Source organism: Platalea leucorodia (genome assembly GCF_965183815.1).
Source record: "Platalea leucorodia genome assembly, chromosome: 5".
Classification (NCBI taxonomy): Eukaryota; Metazoa; Chordata; class Aves; order Pelecaniformes; family Threskiornithidae; genus Platalea; species Platalea leucorodia.
This window is the reverse complement of record NC_138827.1, coordinates 50,879,094-50,893,405: the sequence shown is the minus strand read 5'-3', so window position 1 is coordinate 50,893,405 and position 14,312 is coordinate 50,879,094. Positions and strand designations below refer to the sequence as shown.

The following is a 14,312-nucleotide window of genomic DNA, read 5'->3' as shown; positions in this document are numbered from 1 at the left end:
GGACTTTCCTTGGCTTTTAATTGAATGAGGATTGGGGCCTTGGTATAGTAAAATGCTGCTGATTCACTTTGGGAAGTGGTGGGGGATGGACACTGTTCCCAGCCCTGTCAGTGAGCCTCCCGCCCTCCCCGGGGACATGGGCCGTCTTGCAGGGTGCTTCTAGGTTGCAAAGGCTATGGGTGCTCAGTCCTTTTGGTGCTTGGAGGCAGAAAAATGGGCTTCTGCCTTTTTTTTAATAGAAAAATGAGGCATACACATGGAGGATGTGGTCCCTGGGGGATGCTGGAGGAGGGCTGGGCAGGGGTGGAAAGCCACTGGGATGCTTTGCCATCACCTTCATCACTTGGAGCAGCAAACCAGAGCAGGCTTCTGCTGCTAACCAGCATGGACCTTGCCCAGCACATGCCCCAGGTTTGGGGGGATCGGCGAGGGACTCTCTGCTTTCCCACCGGAGTAAAGTCCTTGCAGGTTAAAGCCGCAGAGGAGAGGGAAATTGCAGGAAAACCACTTTAGTAATCTCTCAAAGAAATTGCTTACTATAGTAATCCCCTGTGTAACTGTATCGTGATTTTAAGATCCATTTTTCCACAATTTTACTGGGTCTAGAAGCGTGTCTCCTGGAATTTGTAGATAGCATCACGAAAAGCTAATCGGCCCCATGGTACTTTCCACTTGTGTTATTTCATGGATGTGCTTGCCTTTTGCCTTGTTTTCATCAGCCTTGCCTGCATGAAACACTGCCTTGCTAGGTAGAAATCACAGTATGGGTTAAAAAAAAAAGAAAAAGCCTCAAATTGTGGGGTGTTATGGCTTTTCCAGCTCCCGTCCCTCGGAGCCTGAAGGACTTCAATTTCTTTTAGAGGGGAGTTTCGGCTCTGTAGTTCCTCTGGCTGTCTCTGTGGTCCAAAACAGGGTCTAAGGAGTATTTTGCTTTTCTTCTTATACTGGAGCAGATGCCCCTTCCCTGGGCTGGCTTGAGACCAAACCTGATTTCTGTAGGGGCCAGAGGGAAAAATAACACTGGCAAAGAGGCTCACTGTCCTACTTCTCTGCCTCTGCCAGCGTGTCAGCACTGGGCAGGGGCTGGGTTGCAGTTTTGTCATTAAACAGCGATGCTGGGGTCTGGGAGGGGGTGGCTGGGCTGGTGAGGGACTGCTGGTGTGTGCCATGGGGCTGGCCGGGCACGACACAGGCGCTCGGTGGTGCTGGAGGCTTCGGATGCTCATCCCGGCTCCCCTGGTCCCGAAGTGCAAACAGGAGAGGAGTTTGAAATCATTATATCCTCCGAAACGCCAACTCAAGAGACTGTATTTATTCACCGAGATTGGTTATTTGCTTTGCTATTTGGAAGCACTCAGCCGCTGTGTTTGCAGGTAGCAAGGAGGAGCTTGGCTTGCCAGGAGCTGCCACTCTCCTCTTCCCCCACGCTGCCGGCAGCTGAGATGAGGAGAAAAACACCCGTGGCAAGCACGTGCTGGGGCTGTGGGCTGGCCTGGTGGGCTCTGCAGGGAGAGGGGTTAGCCCTGCCTGTCCCGGCTGGGTCCCTTGCCTGGAGCACTGCTCCGTGCTCTCCGGAGTCGGTAACACCAGCCATGTGGCACGGGAATCTTAGCCTCCCGTTGGGCATTAGCGTTAGGCTAGTGCAGGACAAGCAACAACAGAAGTGCATGGAGAAAGCTGCTGTTTATAGCTGTGGGAGCAAGGTGAATGTGGACAGATGCAGGCACGGGAGCCAGGGCTGCCTGCTCCTTCTGCCAGCATTGCTCGCAGGGTCTGAGTCTGCCGCGACGTGCAAGCGGTTGCAGTTGTGAGCAGTTGCTGAGGTTGCATGTGGTTGCAAGGGGCCATGGGTACAAGCATGAGCAAGTGTCCGGCTGTGGCCCTGGGCAACCTCTGCTCTCACTGGGAGAGGTTCCAAGCGCTTCACAGGTACAGCACGGCTGCTGCAGAGAACCAGAGCCTGCTGTGTGGGAAAAGCCTGTTTCCCTGCATGGATCTGGCCGTCAGGTTGAGCTCCTGATCCTAATGTTGTGGCTCCAGTAAATTCCCAAGAGCTAGTCAGCCACAGTTGCTTGCTATAAACCCAAAAGACCTCTTGTGGCACAAGGGATTGGGACTACAGGGAAGCAGGAGGGCAAAAAGGTACGGGGAGCCTTAGGAGATGCCAGGGCGGAGTGCTGGGAGCCTTCTGGGTGCTTTCGCAGCAGGAGGGGAGCGTTTGCTGGGGGAAGGAGAATCAAGTCCTTGGCAGCTTCCAAAATACCTACAGTGCAGTGGTTGTGGGCAGATCTGTGTGCCATAGCCTCAGGGGAGATGGGGTGTGCAGGTCTTGTAGTCCCGTGCGAAGCTGAACAGCCGCCTGCAAACAGCCAGGCGGTTGCAAACGTGCTCGGTAGGTGCGAAGCGCGAGCCTGTGCATGCAGAGCCCGGCAGCACAGACTCTGCAAGAGCGGCTGCAAAACGCGAGCTGCTGCAAGGAAGGAGGTTTGCAGCCAGTGTGACTCAGCTGCCATGTGCTTCCAGCACGCCCGAGGCGCTGCGGCCGGGAGGGTGCGAGGGGAGCCCACCCTGCGGGAGCGCTGGAGCCTGGCACTGCTCCGGTGTTTGGGATCTTCTCTAAATGTGGGCTGCAAAAGGGCCGAGATGAACCTCACCACATACAAAGGTTGGGGTTTCATACTGCTGAGTGCGGGGCTGGGCTTTCAAAAGTTGGCTTGGGCTGGTTTTGACTGTGAAGCACCAAACCTGAGATCTTCTGCTGGAGCCTAGTTTTCAAATGTGATGAAACATCCATCCTTTTTGAAACGGGGACTGTTCAGGCAGCCCTGATTTGGGGCGCTGGGAAAGGGAGGTGTGTTAAGTCACTGGCTGTGCTGGAGCACACAGATCGGAGACAGGTGTAAGGCCTGGCTGTCCTGCTCCCTGCCAGGTCTCCAGCTGGACTAGTCGAGTGTCCTTGGAGGGGCTCAGAGGAGGAATCTGTTTCAAAGCAGTTACTTTTCTGTGTGTGTGTGTGTGTGTACAAAATTGCTCGCTACTTGTTGGCATAAATTCTCGGGATGTCACGGTTGTCCCTTGGGATGCTCAGCACTCAGCTGCTCTCCCCGAAGCACCTATGTGTGAACAGAGTGAGCGGGACCTGAGCATCATGCAGGTCTGGGTGTGTTTCTCCTCTTGCCTTTTGGAGAGCGAGGGCAGTGCCTGGCTTTATGTGGGGCAGCCAGGGGCCAGCAAAATTAATGACTTGACCAGAGAGGAGTTTGCTCCTGTTGGGGTTTGCTCAGACCCAAGATGAGCTGGGAAACCTCCCTGAGCCTTGGTGCTTCCAGGAGCTGCTGCAGCTCCTTTGGACATTGGTGCCTGTCCCCTGGGACTCTTGGTCCCAAAGTGAGAGCTGCAGCGGTGCCAGCCATGTGCTGAGGGTTGTAGGGACTCTGCAGCGACGGCCAGTGGTGCAAAGACCCCCCCAAAACAGCACCTGCCCTGACGCCACGGTGGTGGGCAGAGCACTGGAGGAGCTCAGTACAACAATGGTCCTGCAGCTGGGGGCTGAGCCTGCCCTGCTGCTCCTTCGGGCACTGTGGAGGGTGAAGCTGGGAGTGTGATGGGTAACAGTGGCTCCTGGCAAGGAGCAGCGCTGGCTAGAGATGATCTCTGGGGAGAGGAGGAGGAGGGACAGAGGCTTGGAGAGTAGAGGAGATGGGAGGGATGGTGAAAGAGGGAAACCACTTGGCTTTTTAGCCTCTCTGCCCCGGGACGTCGCCAGGGTCTGGAGCTGGAATGCTTGCAAAGGGAAAAGGAGTCCCTTCTTGTGTGTTTTAAATTAAAACGCAACACAAAAAAATATCCTGTCGGGGAGGTATGAAAATTTAATCAACACCCAGTGCTCTTAGCAGCTCGGTAGCAAGCCCAGATCTTAATGCCTCTGCAGCTATTCCTGGCAGCTCCTGGCCGTGCAGGCGAAGCGGGGTGTGCTGTGTGCTGGAGGGGGGACGGGGGCTGCAAAAAAGTCCCCGGCACTTGTGGCACCACAGGACGGAGCCCCTTCCTGCTTCTTCCTCTGAAATGTTAAATGCTGAGTGTTTTAAATGCAATTCAGTTAGTGAGGACTTCAGAGAGGAGACTTCAAATTCCAACCCTGAAGGTTTAAAACCTTCCTAACTTAATGAAATGAACTGTTTTTCCCCAAATGGCTCCTGTTGGTGCCCGAGCTGGCAGCTTGTGTGCCGCCAGCTGTGGGTGCTGGAGTCCGTCCCCAATAGGCACGTGCACAGCAGCCAGCCTGCTTTACCCTCTTCTCCCTTTGGAAGAAACGGCTCTTTCTCCACACTCAGCAAAGCCAGACCCTCGCCAGCTTGCCAAATGTTCCTGCCTTTTTTTTTTCCCCTTTTTCCCTGTGTGTGTGTGCTGAAATGACACAGCAAGAAACAAACTGTGTCTGCTGGATTCCCAGCTTTGCAGGCATGTTCTGTCACAAGCTCCCTGCCCACACCCTCCTCCCTGCCCGCGCGGGAAAGTCTCGCTCCTAGACCGTCTGCCGGCAGGAGCAGGGGAGCCGAGGGGCTGGTGGAGGCACTGATGCTCTGGCACCGATGCTCCGGCACTGCCCAACAACTTCAGGCTCAAGGAGAGGAGGTAGCAGGGGGTCTCGGCACTGCCTGGCCCCCGCTGCTCATCTTTGTTAAGCCCAGGGTCTCTAATTTCATTAGCGGGTTTGGTGCTGCAAATTGTGCTGGCGAGGCTTTGCAAAGCTGTTTCCAAGCCTCTCTGTTGGTGCGTGTGCTGCTGCGCATCAGGGCTGGACTGGGGGTATTGTGGTGAGTTGGGGTCCTTCAGGAAGGTTGCGTATGGGTCTGTTGTCCCAGAGCATCACAGCTGGGGATGTTCCTCCATTTAGGAAATGTTTTGCGGGGCCTCAGCTGCCTCTCTGGGCTTGCAGTGTGCTCAAAACAAAGCAGGGATCCAGCCTGGCAATCACCAGGCTCCACTGAAGAAAAACCTGAAGCTGACCCCATAAAGACCATGCCCCGCTGCAGCGTGCAGGCTCCAGGTCCAGCAGGAGAGGCAGCAGCACTGGTGCGTGTCTGAGCCTGATGCTGAGGATCTGCACTGGGAACGCTGGTGCTGCCTTAGCCAAGTGCTGGGTTTAACGAAGGCAGCAAAGCTTTGCAAATACCCTGTCAGGAAAAGTTCATCCTGCCTGCAGGGCAGTTAAGGGGGTGCTGTCATACGGGGCTGGGGAAGGCTCAGGAGGGGTCCGGGTAGGGGGAAGGTGGGGGTTTGGGAGCAGAGATGGGGGCAGCTGGGGGGTCTCAGCGAGGGATGGCTGGGGGAGAGGAGGAGGAGGCAGAACACGTGGGGTCAGGGTCTGCGGATTGATGCTGGGGCATCTGGGTGTGGTTTCTCGGTGGATCAGAGGAGAACAGAGCAATAATTATTGAAAATATTTTGAAAACACTTGATTTTTAGTAATGCTTCTAGCAATGCATTTTTTGCATTCCATTTAGAAAACAGAAAAATGAAATATTTGGGGTTCTTTCCTGTTGCCCCACTCCTTCCCCTTTCCCACGCATGCACAGACACAAGCATGCCCACATGCTGAGGGCTTTGCTGAGCTTTCTGGGCCCCTCTGCAGGGACTCCTGCCTGCTGCCTGTCCCCGACACCCCTGAGCAATCCGGGGCCAGCGAAAGGCAGCGCTGCAAGCAGGGCATCGGGTGGGAGGTGCCCACCTGCCTGGAGACCCCAGCGCGCAGCTGTGGCAGCATGCATCCTGCCGCAAGGCTAGCCCTGGTCCTGCAAAGGAAATGTACCAATTTCCTCATTAACCTGATTTGGAAAAGCAAAGCATTTTCATTCAGATCTTGTCCAGCGCTGGGGTCACTGATGGATACCAGGCAGGGCTGGTGGGGAGTGAAGCATGGCCCTGCATGCATGAGATCAAATTACTGCTATTAAAGGGAAGAAAGAGATCTGTTACTGTGCTGGAGAGAGCAGCAGCGGGTGTCAAGGTCTTGAGGGAACCAGTTAGGTCAGGGAATCTGCTATAAGGTATTTTTTTAATTATTTTTTTTTCCCTTTTTGCTGGAGTATGGAGAATTGAGGCTGTTCCTGCTGGCCTGCATGTGTTTCTCAGCTGGATGCAGCCGTGGTTTGCAGGAAGGATCAGGTTGGGGGCCGTGGAGGTCATGCTGGGGGGATGGCGCATGTTGCCACCAGGCAAAGCCCATTGGGTGTTGCCAAGCTGAGGATTTGGCATACAAATCATGGGAGCTGTGATATTTTCGCACCCACTGTCCCGTCAGGTCCGCTCTGCCCCCGCGCCGGGCAGCAAGCCCCTGGGAAGTGCTGGGGAAGGCAGGCACAGCGCCCAGGGCAAAGCCTTCTGAGATCCTGGCTTTTCCCATTATCCCCAAACCTCCTCACTAGGATTGCAGACGGGGGGACAGGCAGACCTCTCCTGCCCAGCTGCTGCAGTTGAGATGGTTTGGTCACCCCATCCCTGCCCGTTCAAGCCTGCCTGTCAATGCAGGCAAAGCCATGGGTCCCTGGGGGAGCTCTCTGTGGGGTGGGACATCCCTGGCAGAGGACCACAGTGAGATCAGGATGGGGCCACCCGTGCCACTGGAGGTCCCGTGGACTTCCCCCCTGCCCCGTAGCACAGCACTGCCGTATCCCCCGAGCGTCATGGCCAGTCAGTTACAGTAATGAATGTGTATTACCCTAATCTAATTATGTGCCGTTTTGGTCTGGATTCAAATGGAAACCGCAGAGGCTCTTTCTAATGCAGATGGATTTTGAGAGGGGACTTGACTGCCTATGGGGCATCAGCGTGGGCAGTTGACGTTGGCCAAGCTGGTCATGGAGGTCTCCAGGATGCAACCCCTACTGGGAAAGGGGCAGAAAACTCCCTTCCTCTCCAGGGAAAGCCTGAAGTGGGAGCCCACCCCTGTTACTAGACACCGGAGAATCAACAAGGGTGGATTGCTGTCTGAATGAAGCCAGCAGCTCCCTGTGTCCTGCTGCTCCACAAATGGGTTGGGTGCCCACAGCCTCAGTCCTCAGTCGCCCTCCCCAAGCTGGTGGGCAATGAGTGACCATTAAAGGCGCCCTGCACAGGCAGAACATGCTCTCTCTTTATTTTTAGGTAGGAGAGACTGAATTTGTGGGTTATTTTTGTTTTTTTCCCCTCTTCCCCTATAGCAAAGAAATCCTAAAGTTTCCCATGCAAGCGCAGCCTGAGGGAGGGTATGTGTGGGCTGCGAGCTTGTGCTTTGCATTCGACTCGGGTATATATTTAAGATTTCTTTAGATTTCTGGCCCCCCGAGTGAGACCTGCTTTTGTAGCTCCCTGCGCCTTTTCCCACCCTTTAAAAAAAACAAAAAAAAAAAACAACCCAAAAAACAACAACAAAAAAAACCCAACACAAGAGCTGCCGAAAGAATAACCCCGTGCTGGGGGTTGAGAATCAAGAGTCAGCGGGGACTCCTTTGCCGGGTGGGCACCCGCCGTGCTGGCTCTGTTACCCCACAAGGGTCCTGCTCCCACAACTTAGTGGTGTCATTTATAGGCTTGGAGGCTTTGCTGGCAGTGGGATGGGTCACGTCCGAGATGTGAATGTGGTGGTTCAGCTCCAGCTGGGGGTCACCACTGATGCCTTGCGTGAGAAACACCGTTGGGTGCGTAGTCCCTTGGGGAAGCTGTGGCTCCCTGGTCTTCACTGACAAGCTCATGTTGGTTGTGTTGGTGCCTCAGGTATGCGTGGAGGCAGTAGCAAATGTGTTTCTTGGTCTGGTGGCCGTGGGAGAGCTTGGGTGGTGGTGGGGTGCATAACAAAAAGGTGGTTGTCTTAAAGGGAAGGGAAGAAGCGGCAAAGATCAGCCATGAGGCAGCTCCTCTGTTTCCCAAAGGGCTTGGGTGAATGATGGGACCGGGTCTGCAGCACAGGGAGCCGAGCATTGCTGCAAGGCTAGGGCAAGAGCAAGGAATTTCTTGGTTAAAGGAGTTACCTCATTCATGCAATTTGAGGATTAAACGTCTTGTGTGTACCCTGACTTCTGCACATGACGACCTCCTCCTACCTTCAGCAAATGGGAAAAAACGTGTGGGAAGGCACAGTGGACCAAGGGGAACCATTGCCTATGGAGTGATATTAAGAACAAACAATGCCCCGAAGGGATGGGAAAAGGGGCTGGCTGCTCAGTAAAGACAACTACATCTTGGTGCTGAAGAAGTTGGGAAGTGCTATGGGAGCTGCCAAAAGTTGTGCTGACATGGACCTTGTGAAGGATGCTCAAAGGGGCGGCAAGAAGCTCCCTACAGATGGAAGCAAGGCACGGTGAAGCGACGGCTGGGGAGATTTGGGCACGGATCGATATTTCATCCTGGCTTTTGGTCAACACAAAGACAGAGGCTGCAAAAAGGGCTGGATAGTGGGAACAGGGACATGGCCACGAGCGCAGCTGATGTGGAAGCCAAGTGCCGAGACCATCGCACCCATCAGCCCAGTGCTCGGGATGGCTTCCCCCCCCGGCTCTCGGAGGGAGCTGGCACATGAAATGGCAGGTCTGGTAACAAGTATTTTTAACAACTCCATCGAGTTGGGGGAGGCACCATCTGACTGGAGAATAGCGAATGCGATGCCTATATTTAAAAGCGGGGGGAGGAGGGGAATAAAAGTAAGGCAGGCAGGAATAGGACTGTAAGCCTGACCTCGATCGCATGCCATTTTGGAACAGATTTGGAAGGCAAAAGAGGGAAATGAATCATGGGTTTGCCAAAGGTAGGTCATGCCAGGCTAACCTGGCATCGGAGACCTGGAAACGTGTAGAGCTGCTCTTTGTAGTAAAGCTTTTGCTATGGGAAAGTGTTAATGAAGCAGAGAAGAGAGGAAGGAGAAGAGGAGCTCTGCAAAGCTGGCAGGGAAGCGAGCAGCGTCAGGATGGCACTGAGTGGTGTTAAGGGGATATAGTGGCTGGTAGTGACCAGCGGGGCTCCTCAGGGATGAATCACGGGCTTTCCTGCTTCCAGCTTATAGCCTCAGCTGGCTTCCTGGAGCTGGGGGGATGGAGGCTGCCATCAGGGCTGGAGCAGTTTGAGGGCTGGAGGAAGACATGTGGGATGCAGTGAGAAATGGAAAGCTATGTGCTTGTTGAGGAACAGCAAAGATATCTGCTAGGAGTCCAGGTCTTGCTAATTGGGAAGTATCAGCGTGGAGGAGGATGAGATGAGCGAGTGACCGCAGGCCAGTGGTGCCCCGGAGGGGCAGGGAGGTTTGCAGGCAGGATGGTGAAGTCTCGGTAGCATCGTGCAGGGGTGGAGTGGAACCCATCAGGATCTCTCACTCTGGTCTCCTGCGTCCAGGGAAGATGAACTGAGCCTGGACTGGAGCAGGGAAGGGGCTACTAGATAAAATAGAGAGGGAGAGCCAGTCATACAAGAGAGGACCGGAGGAACTGGAGGAACCTAGCTTTGGCTAGCAAAGCAGAGGCTGGGGATGGCCATGATAGCTATCTATAAATACATCAGGATGGGAAACAGTATTACAGCCAAAGGGCAATGCTAGTAAAACAACAGAGTGATATATAAAATGACCACAAATAAATTTAGGCTGAAAATTAGAGCAGCCGTTAGAGAATCTGCTTGAGGAACCTTCCAGTGGGAATAGTGAGTTTTTAGGGTAGAGTTGACAAAAGTCTGGGGAAGATTGCATGATGCAAGGGGGTCTAGACTCAGCAACTCTGTGAGACCCTGTCAGTCTGCGTCCTTTCTCAGGCAAACACAGCCAGGTGTGGTGGTTCCTTTGGTTTCCTGGGCAGATGTGCTTCAGCATTGGGAGTGGAGAGATGGGAAAACATCCACTCACGTGTGTATGCACACACGGGCATGCACGTATGCTGTTCTGCGTGCTGATGCCCTGCTGCATCGGATGCTTTGTGGTCATGCTCTCTGCCATGGGCTAGAGAAGCAGTGGAGGATGCAGGGCCTGTGAAATGCCAAGCCCCTTGTGTTTCCCAAACAAGCCCCCTTGTCCCCCTGGCTGGGTCCTCTGCAGCCTGGTACCCAAAGGTACCAGAGCAACTCTTCCAGCTCCTTGGGGAATAAAAGGGCAAATTTTGGCAGTTGGAGTGGCTGAGCAGGTACCAGATGATGGGCTGGAGCCACCACAGCCTGGCTGGGCATCACCAGCTCCTGGTTTTGTAGGGAGTGTTGGCATGTGCCCTGAGAAATTTTGTCTTGGGGTTGGAGAATCCTGGCAAAGCTGGCACCAGCCAGGGGACCCATGTGGCCGCTCGGAGCAGGACTGTTCCTAGGCCTCCTGACACCATCCTGGGTGGCTGGGACCATTCCTGAGCTTGCTGTGGTCAGTGGTGTGTCCTTGGGTATGTGGGGTCCATGGCCACAGCTCCCCATCCCCTCCCTTGCCCCAGCAGTGCCCCTCCTGGAGCCACTGGCTGCTAGTAGTGCTGGACATGTAACCCCCCAAAACCCCTAAAACCTCTCTAATCCTCTTTACCTCCACCCCCATGGGAGCTGGGTACACAAATGCACGTAGAGGTGGAGATCGCAGACAGCCTGTCTTGGCAAGGCCCTGCTGAGCCCCTGCCTCAGCTTTCCCAGCTATGGGTCCCTGGTGCCGCCAGCTTTGGTCATGTCCACAAACTGCAGTGGGAAGAGGTGGTCTGGGTGCTGTTGCTGGTATCACTGGCTGATAACCCTGGGGAAACTGCCCTCTGCTCCATCATCTCATCCCCGTCTCCCACTCCATCTCCTGCTGTGCATCACTGGAGGGGGGAAGGCCAAAGGAGGGGTGGTGATAGCCCAGCCCTGGGGGAAGGTATCTTCTTCACCTGTAGGAAAGGAGCTCATCTGTTTTGCATCCCCTGTGCCAAGGACCTTGGGGAAAGCCCATGGTTTTTGGGCAGGATCCAGTTTCAAAGGCAAGCGATCCTGGCACAGGTGGCAGGTACGCAATGACATCTTGGCGGGGAGCTGAAGCCCTGCCAAGATTGGGCTGAGGAGTTTCACGATGCCTTGAAGACTAATGCCATGGCAAACGGTGCTGTCAGAGCAGAGCACAGTGGCCTTGGGTGTCTTTGGAGGGTGGTGATGAGCGTTGGCTATACAGGATTCCCATGCGTCATTCCCACCTCCCTGTGCTCGCTTGTCCCGTGGCCCGAAGGAAAGGGGCAGTGGTGTCCTGGGACTCTTGAAAGGTGCAGGACCTTGAGAAGACACGTGTGGTTTCCCTGGTGCTGAAGGAGGAGGGTGGTGAGTCTTTCCAGATGCTTTCCCCAGCCTCAAAGTCCTTATTGCTGCTGTGTGCCAAGAGCTGGGGTCTGCCCACAGCATCCCTCTCCCAGTGCTGTGATCGGTGCCTGCAGTGGGATGTGCCGGCATTGTCCTTCCTGCCTTGGGCTCAGCGTCAGGGTGGTGGGGATGCCTGGCTGAGGTTCCCGCTGATGCCTCGGTCACTGGAGGAAGACTCCAGTGTGGTGGCTTTCCCTCCCCCTTGGACGTTTACTTCTCCCCTTGCAGAGCCTTGTCTCGGCTCCTGCACTGGCTGACCGGGAGATGTGGTGCCAGTGACTCAGACGAAGATGAGGGCTTAATTAGCACGGGGAGAAGGTGGAAGAGAGAGAAAAGAGAAAGAGTCTTTCATTGCAACAAGATTGATACCACCTCCCCCAGACAGTCACGTTCTGCCGCATCACCCTCCAGCCCGGCGTCATGTGCGCTGTGCCTGACACTGGAGGACAAATGAGGCCCGGGAAGCAGCTGTGAGGTACAGAGGGGCACTGCTTTATTAAAAGCCTCAGTGAATAAATGTCTGGAGGTATAGAGCAGGGCTTGCCAGCAGCCTTTTTAGCTGCTGGGCTTTGCCCCATGGTTAGAGTGACCCTCTGCTCTCAGCTTCTTGGGGTTGGGGTAATGGACCCGGGGCAGGAGAGTGTCTGCAATATGGTAGTGATGGTGCTGTCAGCAAAACGCCCATTTGAAGGTGTGGGTCTTTTCCGCACCAGCCCCTTTCCCCCTGTGCATGGAAGGATGAGCATTGGCTGCCTCTTCTTTAGCCGCCAGCTTTGCTGGCCCTAAGGCACCTTATAAATCTTTCCCTCTTAACCTGTATCATGCTTGGCAGGCACTGCTGCTGCGGGGCTGCTTTGCCCTGTCTCGGTGGGATGCACAGGGGAGCGCCAAATCAAGCTGCCGGGGAGGGGGAGCCACACTTAGGGTGGCCCCCGCATCCTCAGCACCCTGATTTCAGGCCACAGCGCCCTGCACCTCTGACTATACTATTGTCTTAACAGCCTCTGCATCCCTGCAGGGATGGCAGGAGGAGGCAGATCTCCTCCTACCCGATGAGGGCTGGAGACCGTGGAGGAGAGTGTGGCTGGGGCAGGATGCCAAGGGGCATCGGGGCACTGATGGCCGGGAGCCCCTGTCTGGGCATACCTGCCTGCACAGGCAGCTGCCCGGTGCCTGTCAAGGCTTGGCGGGCATGGCCACATCACCCCGAGGAGCCTGGTGTTGTCAGCCTGGAGGGAGAATTGCCACCGCGTCTGAGCTAATGCACCTTCCCTCTGCCCCGGGTGCTGGTGTTGAACATAACGTCACACATGTTTTTTTTTTTCCCCTCCAGACCAATGATGCCTTAGGAGCCACCTGGAACTGGCTGTACTTCATCCCCCTCATCATCATTGGATCCTTCTTTGTCCTCAACCTTGTCCTGGGAGTGCTGTCGGGGTAAGCGAGACGCCATCCTTTCCCTCCAGGCCATGCTCGTCCCCTGCCTCTTAGCCCCAAGGTTGCCCCCCGGTACTGCCGTGCCCCCCAGGACCCCAGTAGCTGGTTCCCCCCGTCCCCTCCATGCCTGCCTGCCCCACAGTGAGGGATCTCTCCTTGGCTCTGCCTACCTTCTTCGCTCCCTGGGGAGCCAGGAAAGGGGCAGAGTTGAAGATGCTTTCTTGTTGTTTCACCTTGCTGAAGAGCTCATGGTTTTGGTCACCTGCGAGAAATGGTCAGTGTCAGTGTTCTGGCTGCTTGGGACCTGCTGGAAGGGAGAGACGTGGGGGAGCTTTATGGAAATGTGCTTGAGTCTGGGATTTGTTTGTATTGGGGTGCGCTTTTGCTGGCTGGTGGAGTGTGGTGGGCGTGGCTTGGGATGGGTTTGGGGCACAAGTGGGAGCGATGCAAGTCATCTCCATGCTGTGGAGGAGCTGTGGCCAGGAGAATGTGCCTGGTGCCGGATGCACACTGGTGAGGGTAAGGGTGCCTGGGGTGCATGTGGACAAGCCAGGGATGTGAGGACAATGCAACTGTCCCTGTTCTGCTCTTCCCAGGGGAAAGGAGGGTTGAATCCAAGCTATTAAGCTGGGTTTGGAGAGAAAAAGGCTTCTTGTCTCCATGACAATGAACTGTGGTTGCATCAGCACATCCTCAACTGCTGGTAGGGGTTGGTGCATGGGGAGAGCATGCCCTCTCCGGCACTGGGAGGGGGATGTGGGCTCCTTTGCACTTGCTGCAGGTGGCAACGGGGACCCTGTGCCCAGCAGCAGGTAATTTTTTTCCTAATCGCCCATCACAGGAAAAAAAAAAAAAGCCACCGTAGCACTGTTTTGACCCACTGGAAAGCCCTTAGATGCAGGGATCAATGTGGAGACTGGCCCCGGTCATCTCTGTCACTGTCCTAAGTGTCCCCGTGAGTTCGGGTGTGATGGTGGTGGTTTCAGGAGTGCTTCTGGAGCGGCAGGCTGGGCTTCAGGGTCTGTTGGTGGGTTGAATATCCCCAGCTCTCAGTCTGGGGTCTGACTGAATCCAGGGGCTCTGGGGACAGGCTGCAGGAAGGGTTTCATGCTGCCTTGCAGAGAGGGACCTCTCATGGGATGAAGATGTCCAAGCAGTGTTGGGTGGCTTTTGCATTTCTTATGCTACATCCAGCTTGGGGATTTGAGCAAAGGCCATCTGGGTGTCAGTGTCAAGCAGGAACTTTCCTACAAAAGCCCAGAGAAGGAATGTTAGGAAGCTTGGTGCTAGGCAGCTAGAAAAGCCCCTTACTTGCAGTGTTGAATCGTGCCAACATAGTGTGTTGTGTGGACTCTGAGGCTTTTGCTGCTGGTGTGATGCTGAGAGCCGCCTGGGGACACAGCGAGGTAGCACCGCTCTGGCCTGCGAGCCAGCCACTGGCAGGAAGACCACAGGGTGGCTGCTGGGATGCCCGACCCGTGCCCTGGTCCATGCTCAGTGCTTGCCTGCACTGGGACTGTGTGAGGCAGCTGTTCCTGCACCCACTGAATTGGATGCAGTTGTCT

The 14,312-nt window shown here is 55.2% G+C and overlaps 1 protein-coding gene across 1 annotated transcript in view; it reads left to right on the top strand.

Moving 5' to 3' along the window:
- Positions 1-14,312, top strand: part of CACNA1E (calcium voltage-gated channel subunit alpha1 E) — a gene marked incomplete at its 3' end in the record, with an annotated part of 95,580 nt that overhangs the window by 23,930 nt on the left and 57,338 nt on the right. Inside the window, exon 7 of the mRNA XM_082312089.1 lies at positions 12,644-12,747. Coding sequence (XP_082168215.1) covers positions 12,644-12,747 — 104 coding nt within the window. The remainder of the gene's footprint in view (positions 1-12,643; positions 12,748-14,312) is intronic.